Raw genomic sequence first — 24,005 nt, forward strand, 5'->3', positions numbered from 1 at the left:
GACGAGTGGTGTGGAATTTGTGGAGTGAGTTCGATGGGCGAAAGGATCTATATAAGATGGATGGTTTGCATTTGAATGGATTCGGTGTAAGGAGACTTGAAAAAGTGTTGTTGAATGAAGTGGAAGTGTAGAATCAGGGAAACTAGATTTATTAAGGGGGGGAGAGTAGATATGCAGACTTTAGGGAGGCAGTTGAGTGTATAAATGAGTATAATATGCCCGAGTGAATAAGGACAACAAATCAGAATGGGATAGTTAGTATAAGGCATCAAGGTAGGGATGGGGCTAACAGGGGTTTGCAATTCATGTACACTAATGCTAGAAGTATTAGGAACAAGAAGGAAAAAGTTTTGGCCTTAGTTGGCACTTCCAGACCACAGGTTATTGGCATTAGTGAAACATGGCTGACTGTAGATGATATAGCTAGTGGGATTGAATGTGATGGGTATAGTGTGTTCAGGAATGACAGGGAGAATAAAATGGGGGGAGGAGTAATGTTGATGATAGCTGATGAGCTGCAGCAAAGGAGAATAGAAGTTCAATTGCAGGAGAGAGAAAAGAGCACATTTGAGGCCATTTGGTGTGAGACTGTGGCTAGCAGAACAAAATATACAATTGGGTGCTGCAATAGACTAGGTGATAGTATGCACAATCAAATAGAAGAAATGAGTGGAAGGAGGGTAATTATTATGGGAGATTTAAACTATGGTAGTATTGATTGGAGTGAGGAGAGGACACACGGGAGGAAGGAATTGGATTTTATGTGGTTATTAAGGGATAACTATCTGCGATCTGTGGAGTTGAGTCCAAAAGAAGGCTTGTGACTAGTGGTGTTGCCACAGGGTTCTGTTCTTGAACCACTACTTTTCAATTTGTTCATCAATGATATAGGAAAGGATCTGAGAGGAAATGTTCACTTGTTTGCTGATGATGCAAAGTTGGGTAGAGCAATTGTGAGTGCACAGGATGTCAGAATTTTGCAGGATGATTTGGATAGTTTGGAGGACTGGGCTAGGGAAAATGGATGTCAATTTAATGTGGCAAAGTGTAAGTTTATGCATTTTGGGGTGAAAAGATTAGCAGCAGTATATCACATTGGTGGAACCGTACTCCAAGAGATTGATGAGGCCAGGGATTTGGGAGTGTTGGTAGATAGGGAATTGAAGTTTAGGGGCACATTGCAAAAGTGGCTAAATCAGCTCATCAAATCACTTGGTTGCTGAAGAATACGTTGACAAGCAGAGACAAGCTGGTTATTGTTCCTCTCTATCGAGCCTTGATAAGACCCCATCTAGACTACTGTGCGCAGATATGGGCGCCAGGGTTTCTTCTTGATGGGGAGGAGGTGGAGAGGATCCAGAGATGAGTGACCAAGATGATAGCAGGTCTGTGGATTGAACCTTATGAGAACAGGTTGAAGATTTGTGGGTTGCAAAAATTGGTCGATAGGTGGAAAAGGTGTGATATGATTGAGACATTTAAATTACTGAAGGGTTTCTATAAGATTAATCCAAAATATATTTTTGAGATCAGGACTGGTGGTGGGATAACTAGAGGACACCTATGGAAGCTGGGAAAGAGTGGTTAGCAAGGGTGTTAGAGCTGAGTTCTTTACTTTTAGAGTGGTAAATGAGTGGAATAAGCTGCCAGAGCCTGTTGTGGGTGCTATGACAGTGAATGAGTTCAAGGCAAGGTATGGTAGATACTGTGAGAATGTCGAATAGTTTTTCTTGACATGATGTTAGGGCCTCCCTCGATGAGTCTGTCGACTCCTTGGAGTTGCCCGGAATAATAATAATAATAATAATTTGAGTTCAGAACAGGAAAGATTCCACAGAAATGGAAAGAATGTATGGTAATCCTATTGCACCAGAACGGTGAAGACCAGTGTATCCAACTACTGACAAATCAGTATCTCAGGGATGGTGGAGAATATTTTGTAAAAGTTGGTTAGGACTTGCATTTAGAAATAGTTGGTGGAGAATAGATGGTGGAGAATATTTTGTAGAAGTTGGTTAGGACTTGCATTTAGAAATAGGTTGAGTGAGAATCTCTACTTTGCAACAAACAGCATTGGTTTGCTAAAGGAAGATCATGTTTTCTCAACTTGCTCACATTCTATAATAATGTTACCACTGAGTTAGATGAGGGGAATGGATATAACATGATACATCATGGAAGACTCATAAACTTGGGAATATGAGACTGTATTATAAACTATTGGCATGGATAAGAGGATGGCTGAATGACAGATATCTAAAAGTGGTATATGTGAGTTGTGTGAATCTGCAAGATTCAAAGTGTGTCACACAGGGATCAGTTCTTGGTCAATTATTTTTCAAATTTGTACATTTATCACATTTTGAAGGATTTGGCATTTGACCTACAGCTATTTGCTGATGATGCAAACATAGATAGGCAAATCAGGAGTGCTGCTGATATCCATTACATGCAGAATGATTTGAATAAGCTAGAATTGTTGTCATGTGAAAATAGATGTCAGCTCAATGTTAATAAACGTAAGGATATGCACTTTGGTGTGATTAGATATCAGATTCATATTATATTGGTGTGATTATGCTACAAGAAACTGATTTGGCTAAGGAACTTGTAGTTTTTAGTAGACAGGAAGTTGAAGTTCAAGGATCATATAGCAAAAATTGTAAATACAACTCAGAGAATAATTGCAATTCTGAAATGAACCTTGACATTGTTAAATCTTGAATGAAGATATTTCACTAAGAACTATCTCATTCAGGATTCAACAAGTTTAAAGGACAAAAAGAATATGCTTGTATCTAGGTAAAAATATGAATAACTTAAATTTCTGTGAAGTAACGTGTTTTGACAATGCAAGTATATACATATGAAATTACTACCTAATTTTGTGTATTAGCAATGGAAGAAAGTTTTTGTAAATAATGTGTAACCAAGTAGTAATACAAGTTCAAAGTTCACGAGCAAGACACCGGGATTAGTGAAATAGCCTCAAGCGGTCACGTATGCACAGAGCACGCAGTGCACGCGGGGTTCTTGGAAGATGCTACAAGAAAATACAAGACCCGTGCGCAGAAGATTTCAGTACCATGTAGAAATACGTGATGCAAAAAGGGTGCCGTTAGGGATGAATATAAAAGAGCTGGAATCCCCAAGCAATGCTCTCTTGCTCTTCTTCTCTCTTGGGTTCGACATAAGTGCCCATCATTCAAGGGTCGCTACCGGAGTTATTCATGATGACGAGCGGATGAAAGGTTCAACGTAGCGGTGTACAGACAGAGAAGTAGCAGCCAGGTAGTGAACTAAATGAGTGCAGTTTCGTCAGCGTGCCGAGAAAGTCTGTGTAAGCTGATCGATGTGCAGTACCATGTGGACCAACCTAGGCTGAACTATTCCCATCTACACCAGAGAGGAAAGATCGTTATACCGAGATCAAAGCCAGGCCCAGGAGAATCAACAGTCCAGACAAAGAGTTAATATGCTGAAGACAAGAAATTAAAGGTTGGGAGACAAGCTTGATGAAATCACAGATCTGGTAAAGTACAAACCTTTAGTTATTTTTTTGTATGGAAAGAAGAATCGTTGTGTGTTAGAGTCCAAGGACATTCTTTAATAGAATTCTAGTTAATTTAAGGGCAGGACTGTAATATATATTCAAATAGATGAATGCTTCAGATCTAGTAATGTGTTTCAGTGTATGTCGTGAATATTAATTATGTTTGATGTGTTATAGCATAACCATATGCACAGATAATTAATATTATTATCTAAGACCTCCAGGGAGTCAAGGACTGATTGAGGGAGGTTGTAAATTACCCAACCCAACTATCATACCTACCCGTGAATTCATTCACACTAGATGCACTCACTGACTGCTCTCTGGGAGAAAAACCTAGCTCTTAACCCTTTCTTGACTGAGCATAATCTTAACTTCAATGGATGTCTCCGTGTTCTCTACCCGCCTTCCATATAATGAAAAATTTCATCTGTTGAAATGCTATAACAACCATTCAAAAGTTTATAGACCTCAATCATATCACCCCTCTTTCTCCTGTTAATCTGCATCAGTAATCCACATACTCGCAATCTGTCCTCATAATCTAAATCCCATAATTCGGATATAATCTTTGTAACTCTTCTTTGCACCCTTTCCACAGCTTCTTTATCCCCTTGGAACCCAGGAGACCAAATCTTTGCATAGTAATCCAAGTGTGGTCTTATTAAAGCCTTATAAAGAGGCAAAATTACTTCCTTATCCTTACATGTCAAGATTCGCTTCAACATACCAATTATCCTCCAAGTTGTATTTGCAACTTTTGCTATGTGGCCTTTGAACTTTAAATTCTTATCCATCAATACACCAAGATCCGTTGCCTCTTCAGTTTCTTGTAGCATAACCCCGCTAATATAATATGCCGCTGGAACTCTAACCACGTCAAAATGCATAACTTTACACTTACTAACATTAAACTGACAGCCATTTTCGTTAGCCAAGATTTCCAGTCTATTCAAATCATTTTGTAATTTCTGAATTTCAGCAGCATCCCTGATTGCCCTGCCTATCTTCGCATCATCAGCAAACAATTGCAAATCTGATGATAGACCCTGCTTGATGTCATTAATGTATAGATTGAACAATAATGGTCCAAGGACTGAACCCTGAGGTACACCACTGGTTTCCTTAAATCTGGCAGATTTACACCCACTGTGTACCACTTTTTGATATCTGTCTGTTAACCATCCCCTGATCCAAGTCAATAGATTATGTAATTAAATTAAACTAATTAAACTAATGCTTGAAGGAAATTGTAGATAAAGGAATTGCAAGGGCAAACTACTAAAGTTTAATAATGTTGTTTCTAGATAAGATCTTACTGTATAGATTACAGTTTGCTACATGTTAATTTCTCTAATATCGGAATACGTTATCTTAATTAAGCGTAAATATTTTGCTAAAGTGTATAATATGAATTTATTAATAAACCCTTTTACTTTTACCTAATTAGTTGCCTGGTTTAATGAATCCAATGCACCACTCATAAAATTTCGGACCTAAGCGGAAGTTAATTGTTTAGTTAAGACCATGACTGCAAACAAGGTTAAATACAGAAGGTATTGATATTTGGAAACTAGGTATATGTGTAGAATGATTGATCAAGTGCCTGTCTGAGAGTTTACTCCTTGACTGGGAAGTTTTCCAATCTAAGGACCCTGGGTGGCACAGCGGAACAAATAAATTTTCCCAGGACCATAAGAGGAGGTAACTCCAGACTTTAGCAACTAAAAAATTGGCTGTACTCAGAGACAATCTGTCACCCGATCTATGAGAGAATCCACGGAGGAAAGGACCCCCACTGAGTGGATAGCCTTTCAACAATTTAGGTCTGGTCTGTGCAATGAATTGTGAGAGGTAATCTATAAGAAAAACACGAAGAACTTGGATGGATGCTACAAATTAGCCAGAGAGAGAGAGAGAGAGACAGTGTTGGAAGAGATGGCTCACGCCTCTTCTCTAAGGCTTCAACTACTGGAAGGGTCGGATGCACAGATTCCCCTCCATGTTAGATGTGAACGCAGATCTAATATTGATAAGGAATCGGATTACCTGAGATCATTCGATCACCAGCACAGCATTGCTCGGTGAGAAGAGAATCAGAAGAAATAGATTATTATGAATGCATAAAGGGGAGAGAAGTCTATCCCTCGGAACATAATGAACAAGGAACAGGATTAGGAACTACTGATCTTATTGATAAAAATGTGAAAAGGGGAAACCTAGTTGCTCTCACCAGTAAGTCAGTTGGTGGGGGATGATTCACATACAATCAAAACGTACAGAATGCAAAGTGTAGCGGTGGCAGAAATACAGGGTAGAATGCCTCTGTCCCTGGTAGAGGGTTTTGTTAAAGAGGTCCCATGCAATTTCCTGTTTGATACTGGGGCCCATGTGTCTGTGATTCCTATATCATTAGTAAAGGAATTCTAAACCATGGCTCCTGATAGCTTCACTGAATTGCATAGGCCTGTAAAAATCATGGGAATTGCAAAGGTTGAGCTCCTCTCGGTATCGAAAGTTAAAGTTAAAATCTCCATACCATGCTTCCCAGTGAATCTCTCGCATGAGATGCTGGTCCTCCCCTAAGCTTGCAGACACAAGCAATCAAGTCATACTAGGCCTAATTTCCTAAACAGACATCAATTTATGTGTGACTTTAATAGTGGAATGCTATCACTATGTGGAAGGAAATTCCAACCAGAGTTTAGGGCAGAACATGAATGGAAAATGAGTGAAGCCATGGAGATTGAATTGATAGGTTCAGAAGGAGACTCGACTGAGTGGAGAAGTAAGCTACTACAAGATGCCATTAGTTTGTCGAGTTCAGAGCAGGAAATGACTGAAATCAGGGACTTCTTTAAGTTAGCATTTCATCTCTATCCCAATGTATTTACAGAAGGGATCAGCTCCTCATCCTACACTAACAAGGTCAATCATACTGTCCAGATCACATCGAATCTTCCTGTATATGTCAAACAGTATCAAACACCCCCTCAAACATATGGACAAACTACTGAAGTTGTTGCAAGAATATGAGAGGGTGGGCATCATTGAAAGATCTAATTCTGAATGGAACAGTCCATTCATCCTAGTGGAGAAACCGAATGATGGCTTGAGGTTTGTTCTGGACTTGCGAGAGGTGAACAAAGTCACCAAACCTACTGATTTCCCAGTATGCAAGATCGAGGACTTGTTGATTGGCCTGGAAGGAGCTAAATATTTTTCTAAATTAGACCTGAACTCTGGCAACTTCCAGATTACCCTTAGGAAGGAGGACAGAAAGTACTTTGCCTCCACTATGAGATGGCAAAAGTATCAACTGTGCCGACTTCCCCAAGAAGCCAGAAACTCAGCCATGAGTTTTCAGTGCCAAATGAACTCTATCCTTTCTGACATGTTAGGAAAAGGGGTCATATGCTTCCAGGATGATCTACTAGTCTACTCATCTGGTATTAAGAAGCACAGGGAAATATTGATGGGTGTTATGGATAAATTGAGCAGGGCCTGACTTTTCCTGAAATGCTCGAAGTGCCAATTTTTTCTCAGGGACGTGGAGTACCTAGGCCACATAGTGAATGAAGCTGGAATAATTCCTACCAAAACTAATCTAACAGCCATATTGAAGGCAAAAATCCCCACCACTGTGAGGCAGGTCCGGAGATATTTAGGCATGATTAACTTCTACAGGAAGTTCATTCCTGAATGTTCCAAATTGATGGAGCCATAGTGAAGCTGACGAAGAAGAGGGAGGAACAACAGCGTGCCTATCAACTGCTAAACTTGGCGTTGGCCAGATCGCCTGTTCTGACCTATCCAAGGCTTGGAAAGACCTTTTACCTCTCGGTGGATGCCTCCAATGACACAATTGCCTCTGTAGTAGAGCAAAAGGAAGGGGAGGATTTTAAACCCATCGCTGTCATCAGCAGGAAGCTCTCCTCATCCAAAAGAAACTATTCCATGATTGAAAAGGAAGTGCTAGCCATTGTCTATGCCCTTAGAAAATTCGGATACATGCTATTGGGGCAACAGATAATCCTACGTTCGGACCACAAGCCTCTGTCATTCATTTCATCCATGAAGGACAAGAATCAGAGGATTATACGTTGGGCTGTAGAAATGCAGGAGTTCAACATAGAAGTGAACTACATTCCTGGAAAAACCAATGTAGTAGTAGATTATCTGTCGAGATCCCTGGACACTGAGCCAGAAGAGAGTGTTAGCACAGAGGGAGAAATCATCAACTCCATTTGTAGAGCCGAAAGACTAGAAGGGAACCCCCCCCACACACACACACCCCAACTCCAAGTCTGGGAAAAAAAACCATGTATAATAGAAGAACAGAAAATAGATCCAATGTTGGGGAGTGTATCAAAAGGTGTTGAAGGGGGGGGGAGAAACTCACAGACAAGCAGTCATTCCATAACACCTTGCTTATAGACAAGGACAGTCTTTTGCTGTTGAAGCAAGACATTACGGGGAGGTGGAAGGACAAGAGCCTACTTCCGAGAGTCATGATTCCTTGGGTGCTCCACACGTTTCATTACTCGGACCTAGCGGGTCACCAAAGGTTCTATAGGACGTGGAAGAGAGTGCGGGATAGGTATATATGGAAGGGCATGAGGGAGGATGTTGAATCATATGTGTCCTCCTGCCATTGTAGGCCTGCTTCCTACCACCTCAAAGGGCAATAGATACACATTGGTAATTATAGACATGTTCTCGGGATATCCAGAAGCCATGGCCATTAAGGATCAAACTGCAAGAACTGTGACCAATAAGGTTTTTAAACTCATTATTTCCAGGTATGGAATGCCTCAAACCTTCTCTCAGACCAAGGCTCTAACTCAGCTGAAGTCATGGTACAGCTGTGTAAGTTATTGCAAATAAAGAAGTTATTCACCACTCCCTGGGAAATGGAATGTGCGACAGGATGAACAGAACGTTGAAACATACCCTCTCCAAACTGGTAGACAGCCAAATATTAAACTAGAATGCCTATTTGTTGCGCATCTTGTTTGCCTGTAGAACTGCTCTACATACTGCCATTAAGGAAGTCCCTGCTGTTGTACTCTATGGGTTTGAGCCTCTTTTCCCCCAATTAATTTAAGAGCTCACGGGTAAGTATTGGGTTCCCTGACATCAATGACTATTTAAACAGTATAGTCTTGGAGAATAAGGTGGCACATCATATGGTAGTCGAATCCAGCAAAACCTGTACACAACGGGCAAGGACGTATGCTAACAAGTTGAGAAAGTATAAGGGATTGAAACCAGGTATATTGTCTTGCTGGAACAAAACTCAGTCCATAAAAGAGGAGGAAAATTAGGAAGGAGTGCTGCCGGACCCTATGAAATCCTTGAAAAATTATCTCCGGTGACCTTCAAAATAAAGGAAGGGACAAGCCGAGGGAAGATATTAATTGTGCACTTGAACAGGATGAAGTTATACAAAAACAGATCAGACAGATTAGTGTGTCAAGGGGACTCGTTGGAAAGCATGTGAGGTAGAAAAGGGACCTCTCGTATAGTGATCAATTACCGAAGGAGTAATGATGGTATGAAGTCCACAACCTATCGGTGGAGGAGGAGTAATAGCCAAGAAGGACATCCAACCTCGGATGACCATTGCTCTAACTACAACTGATATAGAGGTCACACTAGCACAGATCACATGAATGAGCAAACACCAGCTAGTAGGAGAGGAGAGGGATGCTTGACTAGCAATGAAACTAGAGAGTTGGGACAAACTAGGTACAACTTAAGACCCAAACGAAATGGCAAAGAACAACCCATCCCCAGAGTTTGTAAGGGGGAACATGAAAAAAATTTTTGGGAAAAATTTTAATAGAAAGGGGAAACACTTGTTAAATCTTGAATGAAGATATTTCACTAAGAACTATCTCATTCGGGATTTAACAAGTTTAAAACACAAAAGGAATATGCTTGTCTCTAGGTAAAAATTTGAATAACTTAAAATGCTGTAATGTTTTTCCCAAAAACTTTTTTCATGTTCTAGATACGAGTGCCCCAACATAAAAGTTTTTTGAGATACGAGCCGTCACTAGGTCGATTTTTTGCCTTGAGTTACGAGCCAGAATTTGAGATACGAGCCTGCTTCGGTGACGTCACAACCACCACTCTGCTCAGATTCCCGAGTCTTGCGCGTTATTCAATTCACATGTTTACCTCACCGCAGAAGCATTTCTGTCGTGTTGAGTTTTAATTTTGTGTTTTTTTTGCATGTACAGTTATGTAACTAATTTTTTTCGTATAACCATGTGTCCAAAGAAGGTGAGTGTAAAGAACAGTGGTGAGAAAAGGAAAAAGGTGATATCCATGGAATTAAAGCGTGAGATAATAGACGAGCATGAGCAAGGCATAAGAGTAATAGACGAACATGAGCAAGGCATAAGAGTAATAGACTTGGCAAAGCAGTACGATTGCACTACTTCTACGAAATGTACTATTCTGAAGCAGAAGGACTCGATAAAGGCTATAACTCCAGCTAAGGGCGTTAAAATTATTTCAAAGCTACGCAACTCTGTCCATGAAAAGATGGAGAACCTGCTGATTTTTTGGTTGACAGGGAAGCAGCTCGCAGGGGATGCTGTGACAGAGACTATAATTTGCGAGAAGGCACGAGCCATTTACGCAGATTTGCTGCAGCAGACCCCAGATACTTCAGCACAGGAAGTTTCACAAGAGCAGTTCAAAGCCAGTCATGGGTGGTTCGAAAATTTCCGAAAAAGGACCGCCATTCACTCCGTTGTCAGGCATGGTGAGGCAGCGAGCTCTGATTCTAAGGCAGTTGAGCAATTTGTAAAAAACCTTTGCTGAATTGATCAAAGCCAAAGGATACATCCCCCAACAAGTTTTCAACTGTGACGAGAGGGCTCTTCTGGAAGAAGATGCCAAGCAAAACTTACATAACGGCAGAAGAAAAGAAGATGCCAGGTCACAAGTCCATGAAGGATAGGTTGACCCTCGCACTGTGTGCAAATGCGAGTGGCGACTGCAAGATCAAGCCGCTGCTCATATACCACTCAGAAAACCCCAGAGCCTTCAAGACACATAAGGTTTTAAAAGAAAAACTGCACATTATGTGGAGGGCAAACCCAAAGGCGTGGGTCACCAGGCAGTTTTTTGTGCAGTGGGTCAACTTTGTCTTTGGTCCTTCCGTTAAGGAATACCTCAAGGTCAATGACTTACCCCTGCAAGCCCTTCTTGTCTAACACTTGCCTAACTCATTTCAGAAATATTCTAAAAGGGAGGAAGAAACAAAGCTCCTTGGACAGGTTTCTATTGAAACGCCCTGCGAATGAAAGTGACGAAAGTGTGGCAAAAAAGAAAAAAACTAGTGAAGAAGAAAATTAAGTTAAGCAAAAAGTGAAATGAAAGAAAAAATTAATGCCATATGCTAATCAGCTCGCCAACATCTGTTTATTTCTTTAGATTCTCTTTTATGTGTATGTATGTATGTACAGTATTTGGTTTTATTTTGTTTGTATACAATATTTGTTCATTATAAATACATTATTATAAAAAAATTGGAGTGGTTTTTTGGGGGGCTGGTACGAATTAATCTCATTTTAATTAATTTCAATGGGGAAAACTGATTTCAGATATGAGCATTTTGACTTACGAGCTCGGTCATGGAATGAATTATACTCGTATCTCAAGGTACCACAGTATGTACATATTAAATTACTACCCAACTTTGTATGTTAGCAATGGAAGAAATTACTATTACTATATGAAATTACTACCTAATTTTGTATATTAGCAATGGAAGAAAGTTTTGTAAATTATGTGTAACCAAGTAGTAATACAAGTTCAAAAGTTTGTGAGCCAGACATAGGATTAGCGAAATAGCCTCAAGCAGTCACGTATGCAAGGAGTGCAAGCGGGGGTTCTCGGAAGACGCTACGAGAGAAGGCAAGACCCGTGCGCAAAAGAATTCAGTACCGTGTGGAAATACGTGAAGCAAAAAGGGTGCCATTAGAGGTGAATATAAAAGAGCTGGAATCCCCCAGAAATGCTCTCTTGCTGTCGTTCTCGCTGGCAGGTTCGACATAGGAGCCCGTCATTCAAGGGTCGCTACTGGAGTCATTCACGATGACGACCAGATGAAAGGTTCAATGCAGCAGTGTACAGACGGAGAATTAGAGGTAAGTGTGCCGAGAAAGTCTGTTTAAACTGATCGATGTGCAGTACCATGTGGACCAACCTAGGCTGAACTATTCCCATCTACACCAGAGAGGAAAGATCGTTATACCTTTACGGATCTGGTAAAGTAGAAACCTTTAGTTATTTTTTTGTATGGAAAGAAGAATTGTTGTGTTAGAGTCCAAGGACATTCTTTAATAGAACTCTAGTTAAATTAAGGGCAGGACTGTAATATATATTCAAATAGACGAATGCTTCAGATCTAGTAATGTGTTTCAGTGTATGTTGTGAATGTTAATTATGTTTGATGTTATAGCATAACCATATGCACAGATAATTAAACTAATGCCTGAAGGAAATTGTAGATAAAGGAATTGAAAGGGCAAACTACTAAAGCTTAATAATATTGTTTCTAGATAAGGTCATATATAGATTACAGTTTGTTACATGTTAATTTCTCTAATATCAGAATACGTTATCTTAATTAAGTGTAAATATTTTGCTAAAGTGTAAAATATGAATTTATTAATAAAACCTTGTACTTTTACCTAATTAGTTGCCTGGTTTAATGAATCCAATGCACCACTCATAAAATTTCGGACCTAAGCGGAAGTTAATTGTTTAGTTAAGACCATGACTGCAAACAAGGTTAAATATAGAAGGTATTGATATTTGGAAACTAGGTATATGTGTAGAATGATTGATCAAATGCCTGTCTGAGAGTTCACTTCTTGACTGAGAAGTTTTCTAATCTAAAGGCCCTCGGTGGCACAGCGGAACAAATAGATTTTCCCAGGACCCCAGACTTTTGCAACTAAGGAATTGGTTCTACTCAGAGACAATCCCTTTGTTAATTTAATTCGTGCACGTGACAATCTAAGCAGCAAAAGTACCATAGACATCTATATAATCAAATAGAAAATATAAGCAAATAAATAAATTAAGACAAAAAAGGAGTTCATAACAACATGTAAAGATAAGCAAGTCATTTTGCCACTTTACAAGGCCTTGATAAGATCTTCCTTGAACTATTGTGCACAGGTCTGGTGTCCTGGTTTCTGTTGTGATTCTGCAGTGGAGAGAGTGCAAAGGGGAGTGTCGAAAATGATATCAGGATTGTGGGATACTGATTATGAAGACAGACTGAAAATTTGTAGACTGCAGACACTAGCAAACAGGAGAAAGGGGCATGATATGACTGAGACTTACAAAATTTTGAATGGCTCATACTGCATTTCAGTTGATGGAATTTTTATTTTATGGAGGATGGGTAAAAGACAAGAGGGCATCTTTGGAAGCTGAGAGTGAATGCCACTAAGAAGTGAGTGAATTCTAGATTTTTCTCTCATAGGAAGGGATTGCCATTGGATGTTGTGTGTGCAAGCAGTGTATGTAAGCTGGCGATTAGTATGGCCTCCCTTGACGAGTTCCTGACTCCCTCCTATTATTATTAGGAGAGATAATTATTATTATCTCTCCTAATAATAATAATAATAAAAGTTATGCTACTCCTGACCCACTGCATAAATTCTGGTTATTTTCTTTTTAAAAATAATATTTACAAACAGAACTTTGGCTTGGCCATGGCAATCCATTATCTCCTATATTTAGAAAGCTTTGAGGAAAAAGCAATCAATTCCTTCTCATTAAAGCTAAGGTTACTGAAGAGGTATATTATTATTATTAAGAAAGACCTCCTGGGAGTCAGGGACTCATCGGAGGACGCCACATACTACATGCACTAGCTATCATAGTTATTCTTGAATTCATTCACACACAACATCCAATGGCAGTCCATTTCAATCGCACACCACTCTATGAGAGGAAAATCTAGCCTTCACCACCTTCTTAGTGGCATTCATTCTCAGCTTCGAAGGATGCCCTTTTGTCCTTCCTCATCCTCCATAAAATGAAAAATTCCATCAACAGAAATCCTATATGTCCCTTTCAGAAGTTTGTAAGTCTCAATCATATCGCCCTTCTTTCTCCTGTTTGCTAGTGTCTGCAGTCTACAAATTCTAAAATCTGTCTTCATAATCAGTATTCCACAATCCTGATATCATTTTTAACACTCCTTTGTACTCTCTTTACTGTATCAGAATCACAACAGAAACCAGAGACCAGACCTGTGCACAATAGTCTAAGGAAGGTCTTATCAAGTTCTTGATGATGATGTTTTCTTTATTTAGAGTCATGGACCAGATTCTTGAAAGTCATTTCTGAACCATCTCAACAATCAACACACAAGAATACAATTTATCTTGGAATTGGAAAATTCCTGGATGTAAAACTTACTCGTGTCAGAAAAACTGAAGATCTCTATTTATAGAAAACCCACACATACTAACAGATGCCTACATGCAAAATCACATCATTATCCACTCCAAAAGCTTGACATCATTTCTACTTTGAGTAAACATGTTCAATCTTTTCTCAGTGAAGAAGAAGAGATCACCAAAGAACTATAGTTTCTTCTTACAACCTTTTAGAAAAATGGCTATCCTTTCACCACTTTCACAACTGTTAATTGGAAATTAACAGTTCTCTCCCATTCCTGGATGTAAAACTTACTTGTGTCAGAAAAACTGAAGATCTCTATTTATAGAAAACCCACACATACTAACAGATGCCTACATGCAAAATCACATCATTATCCACCCCAAAAGCTTGGCATCATTTCTACTTTGAGTAAACATGTTCAATCTTTTCTGTGAAGAAGAAGAGATCACCAAAGAACTATAGTTTCTTCTTACAACCTTTTAGAAAAATGGCTATCCTTTCACCAACGTTAGCTAAAATTCTAAAGAAATTCAAAATCTGCATTTCTTTCACTCTTCTTCCAAGCTCTGTTCACCTAAACCATAACATGATGGACTCAAGTATTGAGGAGTTTATCGTCTTTGGTGTAACTGCAATGCATCCTATTTAAGTCACACAAAGAAATCCATTTCAGTTTCGTATGGAAGAACATGCGAGTGACATTACACATGGCAAAATTAGAGCCAACACATTATCTAATCACATTCTTAATTCTGCTTGCCATGATGAGGAAGATTCTGTAATTCATTCATCCAGTGATCTGGAACAAATGAGAAAATGTTTTCATATGCTAAGATGAACTGGATAGAAGACAAGACTTGTGGAATCAACAGAAATTGTTCTCAATCTGGTCCATCTTAATACTAATCTTAGCTATAACCTATATGATTTTCACTCTTCAGCATACACAAGATCATGCCCAATAATATTATGGAATCCAGAACACCTTCAAATGTCAGCAATATGTGTGCAAGTTGCCTTTGTACTGCCTGAAGATGGCACAGTGACTGAGATGAAATATTGGAAGAATGAAAATTAGTTTTTAATCCTTTTTTTTATTACTGTCAGCACTCCATTAAACTTCCATTATGATGTCCTCCCAGAACGTAAGCCTTAACAAATGGATTATTATCTCTAAATGAAAATTCAGTCTACAGAATATCACTATCCTACCTCAATGAGGACCAAAATGTTCAAAATTTAGCCTTCGACTGGAATTTGGAGAAGCAAAAGTGCTATCACTAGGGCTACAAGAAGACAACAATAAATCTGCAAAGTCTTTGCATCTCTTTATCTAATCCGACCATTTTTTTTTTTTTTATCTTTCCTTAAAATCCTTTTCAAGACTTCAAATAATTTAGTCTGGGGATACTTAAGGGTCAAAGCTATATAACTGAGAAGAGACCTCCACATAGCCTTCAAAGGAATGTGAACTGACCAGAGCTTCTAACCTAATCTCCAATCCTCACCTTCTCGTGGTGCACCCTGTTAGATATCTACCTGGATAATGAATGGACGAGGATGGGCTAGCAATTTGGAATTTAGCCGAACAAATAATATTCTTATTGGCTTAAAGCAAAATTTCAAATGATGAACACGACAGAATTTCATGCCAGCTGGGGTGTCGCCCAGTTAAACAAGGCCCCCCCCCCCGTTGTTTAATTGGGAACCAGGGCAAACAGCGAAAAGTCAGCTACTGGAACAAATTCTAAAACTTACCCCAACTCAACATTATCAGAGTTCAAGATCGGTACTATCAACATAAGAAGTCTGAATGGCAAAGAAATGGAGCTAGCTGAGGAACTGGATAAGTACCAGATCGGTACTTATCAATAATAGGGGTGACTGAAACAATAAAGACAAAAACTGGTGATGTCTTTCTGAGCAATAAATATAAAATGTTATATTCAGGCAATGACAATCAAGGAAAAGAAGGAGCAGCCATAGTATTCAACATTAAATACGAGGCTAATCTTCTTGAATGGCAGGTAATATCAAGTTGATTGATGTGAGCAAATATCAGAACGGGGAACTAGACATGAGACTTATTTGTGCCTATAGTCCCACAGAAGCTGCTACTCAGGTAGAAGTGGAGGAATTTTTTGAGGCTTTAAAGAAAGCAACTGACACAATGAAAAATTGGTACCTGTTGGGGATCTAAATAGCAAAGTACAAAATGATTGCCAGACATACAAAAATATTTTGTGAAAATTTGGAGAAAAGAGCAAAGCTAATAATAATAGCAAATACCTGTTGGATTTCTGCTCAGGACATGGACTGGTTATTACTAACACAATGTTCCAACATAAAAATGTGCACAAATTCACATGGAGAGAAGAGGCAAGGAATAAGAAAAGTCTCATTGACCATGTTATTGTTGATAGTGATGTTTTCCCACTGGTGCAGGACACCAGAGTGTACAGAGGATTTGAAATTGCAAGTGATCACCATTTAGTCTTGAGCAGGATAAAATTGAATTTCATTTTGAAAAGAAGAACATATAAAAAAGTTTTAAAGCAAATAAAAGTTGAGCAGCTCTCAGATGTGAACTGTAGACTAAAATATACAAATATTATTCATGAAAAAAATGAAAGAGTTTGAGAGTAGGAACCAGACCTTGGGGATTCAGTGGCAAGCCCTGAAGAAAACACTGATTGATTCAGCCAGAGAGGCATGTGGTGAGGTTGTCTGCAAGGATAGAAAAATCAGAACTCCATGGTGGACACAGGAAGTTAAAGAGGCAGTGAAGGAAAAGAAGAAAGTATATCACAAGTTCCTGGCAAATAAGTTAGCTTGTGCTCTTAGAGAATATTGGGACAAATATAAGAAAGCTAAACACTGTAAAACTGGCTGAACAAAAGTCATGGGAGAACTTTGGCAAGAATATAGAAAATAAATATCAAGAAGGTGGCAAAATATTCTGGAGGTTGTTGAAGAAGCTCAGAAATGGAGGAAAGAATGCTGTAAAAGAAATTTGAGATGATAAAGATGATATGAAAACAGGAGAAAAAAAGATATCCTTGAAGTATGGAGTAATTACTTTGAAAAACTGCTAAATGAAACAAGCAGTGATGACAGCACAGTGGTAAAAAACACTGACCAGGCATGCAGTCAGGAATACATATCCATACTTGAAGTAGAAAAAGCCATCAAAAGCCTCAAATGCAGAAAAGCAGCAGGAGTAGATGATATTCGACCAGAAATGTTCAAGTATGGAGGTATAAAAGTCATACAGTGACTGCATTGCATAGTTCAGAAGGTCTGGACAGAGTGATGAATTCCAGATGATTGGAGTAGAGCTCTCATAGTACCCATATATAAAAAGGAAAATAAAACTTAATGTGAGAATTACAGAGACATTTCATTACTGAGTGTTCCTGGTAAGATATATGAAGTATACTTGAGAAACGGTTGAGAAGGATTGTGGAAGAGAAGCTGGATTTAGGCCAAATACAGGCTGTCAAGATCAGATTTTCACTTTACAACAGATAGTTGAGAAATCATGGAAACATAACAAAGATCTGTATTTAAGTTGTGTAGATCTGTAAAAGGCATATGACAAGGTGCCAAGAGAGAAGCTATTCCAAATGCTTCTCTCTTGTTATATGGTGCTAATGAGGCATTATATCAAGCAATACTTAGTCTTTATTTGAGTTGTTAGTCAGCAGTTAGAATTGAAGGAAGTACAGGAAGATGGATTAATGTTAAATCTGGTGTCAGACAAGGATGTACATCATCCCCTCTCTTATTCATTATCTATATGGATCATATTATGAAGGAAAGTGGTATTAAACCTGATATCGAAATTTGAGATGTTAATCTCAGCTCTCTGCTTTATGTAGATGATGTTATACTTCTAAATAAATCTGCTAGACGTCTGCAAGATTCCCTGATTAAATTGAATAACTGTTGTAATAGATATGGTATGAAGGTCAGCATTAAAAAGACAAAGACAATGAAAATAGGCAGTAACATAGAAAATATCAACTGCATGGAGAACCTATAGAACAAGTAAAACATTTCAGCTACTTAGGCACGATTTTTAGTGAAGACCCAGAGGAAGACTATGTTAAATATGGAAATGGACAACAGAATCAACAAAGCTGGTATGGTAGGAAGTCAAATGAATAAATTTATATGGAATAAGAGATAAATTAGCCAAAACACTAAATTAGCTGTATAGAAGACAATGTTTAAACCAATTTTAACTTACAGATTTGAGAGCTGAGTTAGATGTAAAAACACTTGATCAAAGACTAGAGACCGCACATATGAGAGTCCTGAGAAAGATTAGGGGCATGAACAGATGGCATCAATGGCATTATCATATTAAAAATGAGAATATTAGAAAAGAACTTGATATTGTCAGCATCCAGAAATGCATTAGCAGAGCTAATCTCAGGTGGTATGGTCACTTAAGCAGAATGGGAGAGGAAAGATTAGCAAAACAAGTATTCTCTGCCAGGTTGGCAGGAAAAAGACCTAGAGGAAGACCAAGATATAGGTGAATTGATACAGTAAAAAGTGCCTTAGAAGACAGAAACATAAGACCTGATAATATTGGAGTCTTGACATTTAACAGACTGATTTGGAGGAAAATTGTAGATGGGAAGTTAGTAATGATGTAAATTTTTCACGTAGTACTATCGTATCCTGTACACCCCTTGCAGGAATTTGATGATGATGAAATAATTTAGTCCTTCCTGCTAAATGTTGGCCCGGCTGGCAAAGTGGGTACCATATCCATTCTTCAATCCACAGACTGCAGGTTTTAATTTTGCAATTGGCCTAGATGTTTGGTGAATGTCTTCAGATTAGATATGAATTTCATTGCCTGATAAGAGACCATTGGTTTGCTTACTGGAGGCCTCAGAAGATTCATGTAGAAAGTATTTTTAACTTGGGTATAGTTATGTTAAAGATACCAAGCAATTTTAAACCTGGTTTTACTCCATTTTTTCCAAGTAAGCTAACAGACAAAATGTCAAGTTTGCGCCTGCAATTTATGTAAGACTAGCTGATCCCACAGGTAGTGCAAGACCAAGGCAACTCGTGGTAAAGGTGGAGCAAGCTCTGATCACTAATCTTAATATTTACCCTTAATGCCAAAACACATCTCCAAGAAGGGGATGTATGATGTTAAAAATACTTTCTACATCTATATCTCCTCCTGAGATTTTTATTTAATAAAGTTATATACCAAAACAAGTTACCATATGGTAACTTGTTTTGGTAAAATGTTTTGGTAAAATACTTACAAGCTCTGCATTACTAAATCTTGGTATTTCTAGCCTGGCTCCCACTGATGAGACCTCAATAAAGGTCGAAACCGGTCTGGGTAGTGGCCCCTTGCCTTTAATACAAAACATCATACATCCCCTTCTTGGAGATGTGTTTTGGCATTAAGGGTAAATATTAAGATTAGTGATCAGGGCTTGCTCCACCTTTACCACGAGTTGCCTTGGTCTTGCACTACCTGTGGGATCAGCTAGTCTTGCATAAATTGCAGGTGCAAACTTGACATTTTGTCTGTTTGCTTACTTGGAAAAAATGGAGTAAAACCAGGTTTAAAATTGCTTGGTATCTTTAAAATATCAGAAGTTTCATGTTTGGTCTCCAGAGCAGGATTACAGGACTATATAAAAATAAAAAAATATTAAAATTAACCTTATCCTACTAATGCAATATAGGTTGGCAACCTTTTGTAGGAGGGTCTCTCTCTCACACACACATACACAAACAAACAAACAAAACACACCTAAATTTATCCACCACTTAAGAGTTTCCTTACACATCAATTGGAAATGAGATATCACATGTAAATCAGCTTTTCATTATGTAATTCCCAATTAAACCAAACGTTTCTGCAGCTTACTATGAAATATTAAAAGCTCTGCTACTACAGTATATATATATATATATATATATATACACCAAGCAATTTTATAAACTTGGTTTTAATCCTTTTTCCCAAGTAAGCAAACAGACAAGTAAGTCAAGTTTGTGCCTGAACTATGTTCAGGTCTGAGGCAACTTGTGGTAAAGGTGGAGTAAGTTCTGATCACTTTCCCTGAGTATCTCCTCTAAAGCAAAGCACATCCCCCTTGCAGAGATGTATGATGCTATGGCATTAAATGAAAGGGCCACTAGCCAGACCGGTTTTGACCTTTATTGTGGTCTCGTCAGTGGGAGCCAGACCCAGAGATGCCAAGGTTGAAGTAATGCAGAGCTTATAAATTTTACCTATACAAGTTGCCACAAGATGCTTTGACCTTATTAAATAAAAATCTCAGGATGAGAGAAAGATGTAGAACTTTCTACATATATATGTAGAAGCCGAATATATATATATATATATATATATATATATATATATATATATATATATATATATATATATTCGGCTTTGAAATAATGTGGGATTAAATATCCCCTTAATTTATATAATAATTTTCTTTTATTCTAAAGATTAAAATCTCAAATGTTTAAATGGTAGGTACCTGGATTACCAAATTCATCTCTTCTCATTTCTTCATTCAATCTTGCGAGACGAAGTCTGAAAACAATGAATTCAAAAGAGGATTCTTAAAACATAGACAAAACAGAGGATTTAAAATGGAAAATTGCAGCAAAGTTTTCAAAATTTACAAGAGACATCAAGATAACTGACAAAGAAATAACAGATTTTATGCATTTTTTATACCTTCTCAAAAAAATATTTCTTTATAACAAAACTAAAATTACTGATGATTATTATTAAAACCATTTATATACAATATAATAAGAACAGTGAATTGCTAATGTTATTTATGAATTGATATGTAAACTAGAATGGAAGAAAAATGACAGATGATTATTATATTCCATCATGATCACCACATGTATATGGAAATATGACTTCATTATTTCAACTGCGATATAACTTCTGGGTCTGGCTCCCACTGATGAGACCTCAATTAAGGTGGAAAAGGTCTAGGTAGTGATCCTTCCTATAATGCACAGCATTATACATGTAAGGATACTAAGGCAAGTGATGTGAAGTCATTAGTTTCTATATATGAGTTACCCAGTCCTGAAAATCCTTCAGGTGCAAACTTTGCTTGCTTACACTTGGATAAATGATAAAACCAAGAATATAACTTCTTGGCATCTTTAATTTCTAGTATAATCAAGTGGAAAACTTCCAACACTGACTACATGTTCTCTCACCATTTCTACATTCCAAGAAACACAGATGAACAAATCTGTGCAGTATTCCATATATGGTCATTATCAGTCTTATAAAGAGGAATAATAACATTGCACTTTTGCAAAACTTCCAGGTGTGACCACTAGTCTTCTTATTACTCATCATGCATTGCAACAATTCTTTTGTATCAATCTTATAAAATTCTTTTAACCTATAAGTTTCTATCATGCACCCTATTTTCTGACTGTCAAACAAACTTTACAATCCACACACCTTCAGTCTCTCCTCATAGGAGAATTCCACATACCTGTCACCATTTCAGTAGCTCATTTCTGGGTCCTCGTCATCACCACCTTTTCATCCTCAAGAAAGCCCAAGTGACTAAATCTGTAAATAATAGTCAAGATACAGCCATATCACAGTTTGTAGAGAGGGGTAATCGATGGTGGACAGACTGTTTACATGCATAGGGCATACTGAAAAAGTTAGCAAAATAGTTCAAAGAATTATTTGGATGTATGTTATAGATCACATTGTTCATATGTCTACTTATCATTGTGATCCACAACATACATCCAAGTAATTCTTTGAGTTATTTTGCAAACTTTTGCAATATGCTCTCTGAACATCAACAATCTGACCACTATCAACTCTTTTGGCCAGCTCAATCTCCTACAATTCTACCATCAATGTAGCACGTACACTGTACGTAATCTTTTCACTCCAAAGTGCAGACACTTCTATTTTGTAACATTAAATTGACAACTATTATCCTATGTTCACAATGCCAATTTATTTAAATAACCCTGCAGGATCTATACACCACCTTTATTAAGTATTATTCTTCCCAGTTTTGCATCATCAGACACACACAACTGAATACTCTCCATCAAATGATTCCAATATTAGTATACAAATTAAACAATATTGGCCTTGGTACAGAGGCTTCCTCATTCTCCAGTTTCTATTCCATTATATATCACTCTCTGGTGTTTGTCAGTCAATCCCTTTTCCCAAATCCATGTGACCAGCTTCATATTCATTCCCATTTTCTCCAACTTTTGTAATACATTCATAGTGAAGAATTTATGTACAACACGAGTGTTGTACACGTGTTAGAAATAAAATATAGATGAGCCAGCCAGGATAATTTCTATCATGTACGTTGTGTCTCCATAAATTCTTCACTATGAATGCTGGCCATCGTGTAACCTTAAAAGACCTCAAAAAACTTTTGTAATAGTTTTCCATTTGGTATTCGGTGAAATACTTTTGCAAAGACAAGCAGTATCATGACGCAGATATTTCCCTTCCAATTCAACTGTCACTGTTATAAATGAGTAATTTACTAAAGCAGGACTTGCCTCTCACAAAGTCATGCTAATCCACACAAGATAGTATCATAATTAGAAGAAACACACGTATAAACCACAGTGAAAATTATTTAATTGTAAATATTTCATCCTAAGTATTTTAGGACATCATCAGTACAGTATTTAAACAAAAATTAGGAATAACATACAGTTAGGGCGCATGATTACAATAGAATCTCATGAAAACGTGCATAACGTGCTAAAGTAGTACAAAAAAAAAAACAAAAAAAAAAAAAACGTTAATTATTTAACACAGTTTTGTATGATAATTTCTCATACTTTAGGAATAGTAAGAACGTCGTTGCAGTTTAGGTTTGGTCTGTGTAGTAGGGCTTCAGAACTTTCTTTGTATAAACGTTCATGTTTAAATAAAGATCTATGTAAAAGTTTAGCCTTTTCCCAATGGATCCTATGGTTTGGATTTTCAATTCTGTGTTGAGAGAGGCCAGATTTCTGCGGTTTAAGAAGACGAATGTGGTCTTGATGTTCCGAGATGCGTTTCTGAACAGACCTACCTGTCTGTCCAAAGTAAGATAATTTGCATGAGCATGGAATCTCATAAACACCAGGTAACATCAAGGGTGAGAATTTGTCCTTAGGAGAAGGTAATAAGTTGTAAATTTGGTTGAAAAGTTTGTAAGCAGTGGCAAAATTGTATTTCTTCATAATTTTAGAAAGACGTTCTGAGATGCCTTTAACGTAAGGTATGGGAATCCTATGCACTTCTTCCTGTCTGGTTTGACGTATGCAGAAGTGACTGATGATCTTTTGAGTTGTTTTGGGATTATATCCATTTAGGACGGCTGTATTTTTGATAACTTCTAATTCCTGGTTTAAAGATTCTTCAGTGGAGCAGAATTTGTGTGCTCTGGAAACTAGTGATTTAATAATGCCAGATTTCTGAGATGGATGATGAGCAGAAGAATTGTGAATGTAGCGACCTGAGAATGTAGGCTTGCGAAAGACGGAAGTGGCGATGGAACCGTCTTCTTTTCTTTTGATGTGTAAATCCAAAAAAGAGATACCCTGTGGAGATTCTTTTTCTAACGTAAAGTTGATGCGATGATGAAGAAGGTTAATTTTATCTAGAAACAGTTGTAATTCAGGTTCGGGATGATTCCATACTGCAAATATGTCATCGACATATCTTAGCCAAATTTTTGGTTTGGGTTCAAAAGTGAATATTTTTTCCTCAAGGTGTTCTAGAAACAAATTTGCTAGGTTTGGTGATAAAGGAGATCCCATTGCTGTTCCTTCCTCTTGCTTGTAAATTTGACCTTTCCAGGTGAAGTAACCTGATGCGATAACAAACTTGAACAATTCAACTATATCAGACGGAAATTTTGAGTTAGTAATTCTATTGTTTCTTTATGGGGAATGTTAGTGAAGAGGGAGACAATGTCGA

The 24,005-nt window shown here is 37.8% G+C and overlaps 1 protein-coding gene across 2 annotated transcripts in view; it reads right to left on the bottom strand.

Moving 5' to 3' along the window:
- The window catches only part of CenB1A (Centaurin beta 1A), a 627,189-nt gene that overhangs the window by 21,652 nt on the left and 581,532 nt on the right, over positions 1–24,005 (bottom strand). For both annotated transcript variants that reach the window (XM_090408048.1, XM_090408046.1), the window contains one exon: positions 20,539–20,594. In XM_090408048.1, the coding sequence (XP_090264174.1) occupies positions 20,539–20,594 (56 nt within the window). The remainder of the gene's footprint in view (positions 1–20,538; positions 20,595–24,005) is intronic.

Source organism: Typopeltis vanoorti, chromosome 18, assembly GCF_054136105.1.
Source record: "Typopeltis vanoorti isolate ZY-2024b chromosome 18, IOZ_Tvanoo_1.0, whole genome shotgun sequence".
Taxonomy (NCBI): Eukaryota; Metazoa; Arthropoda; class Arachnida; order Uropygi; family Thelyphonidae; genus Typopeltis; species Typopeltis vanoorti.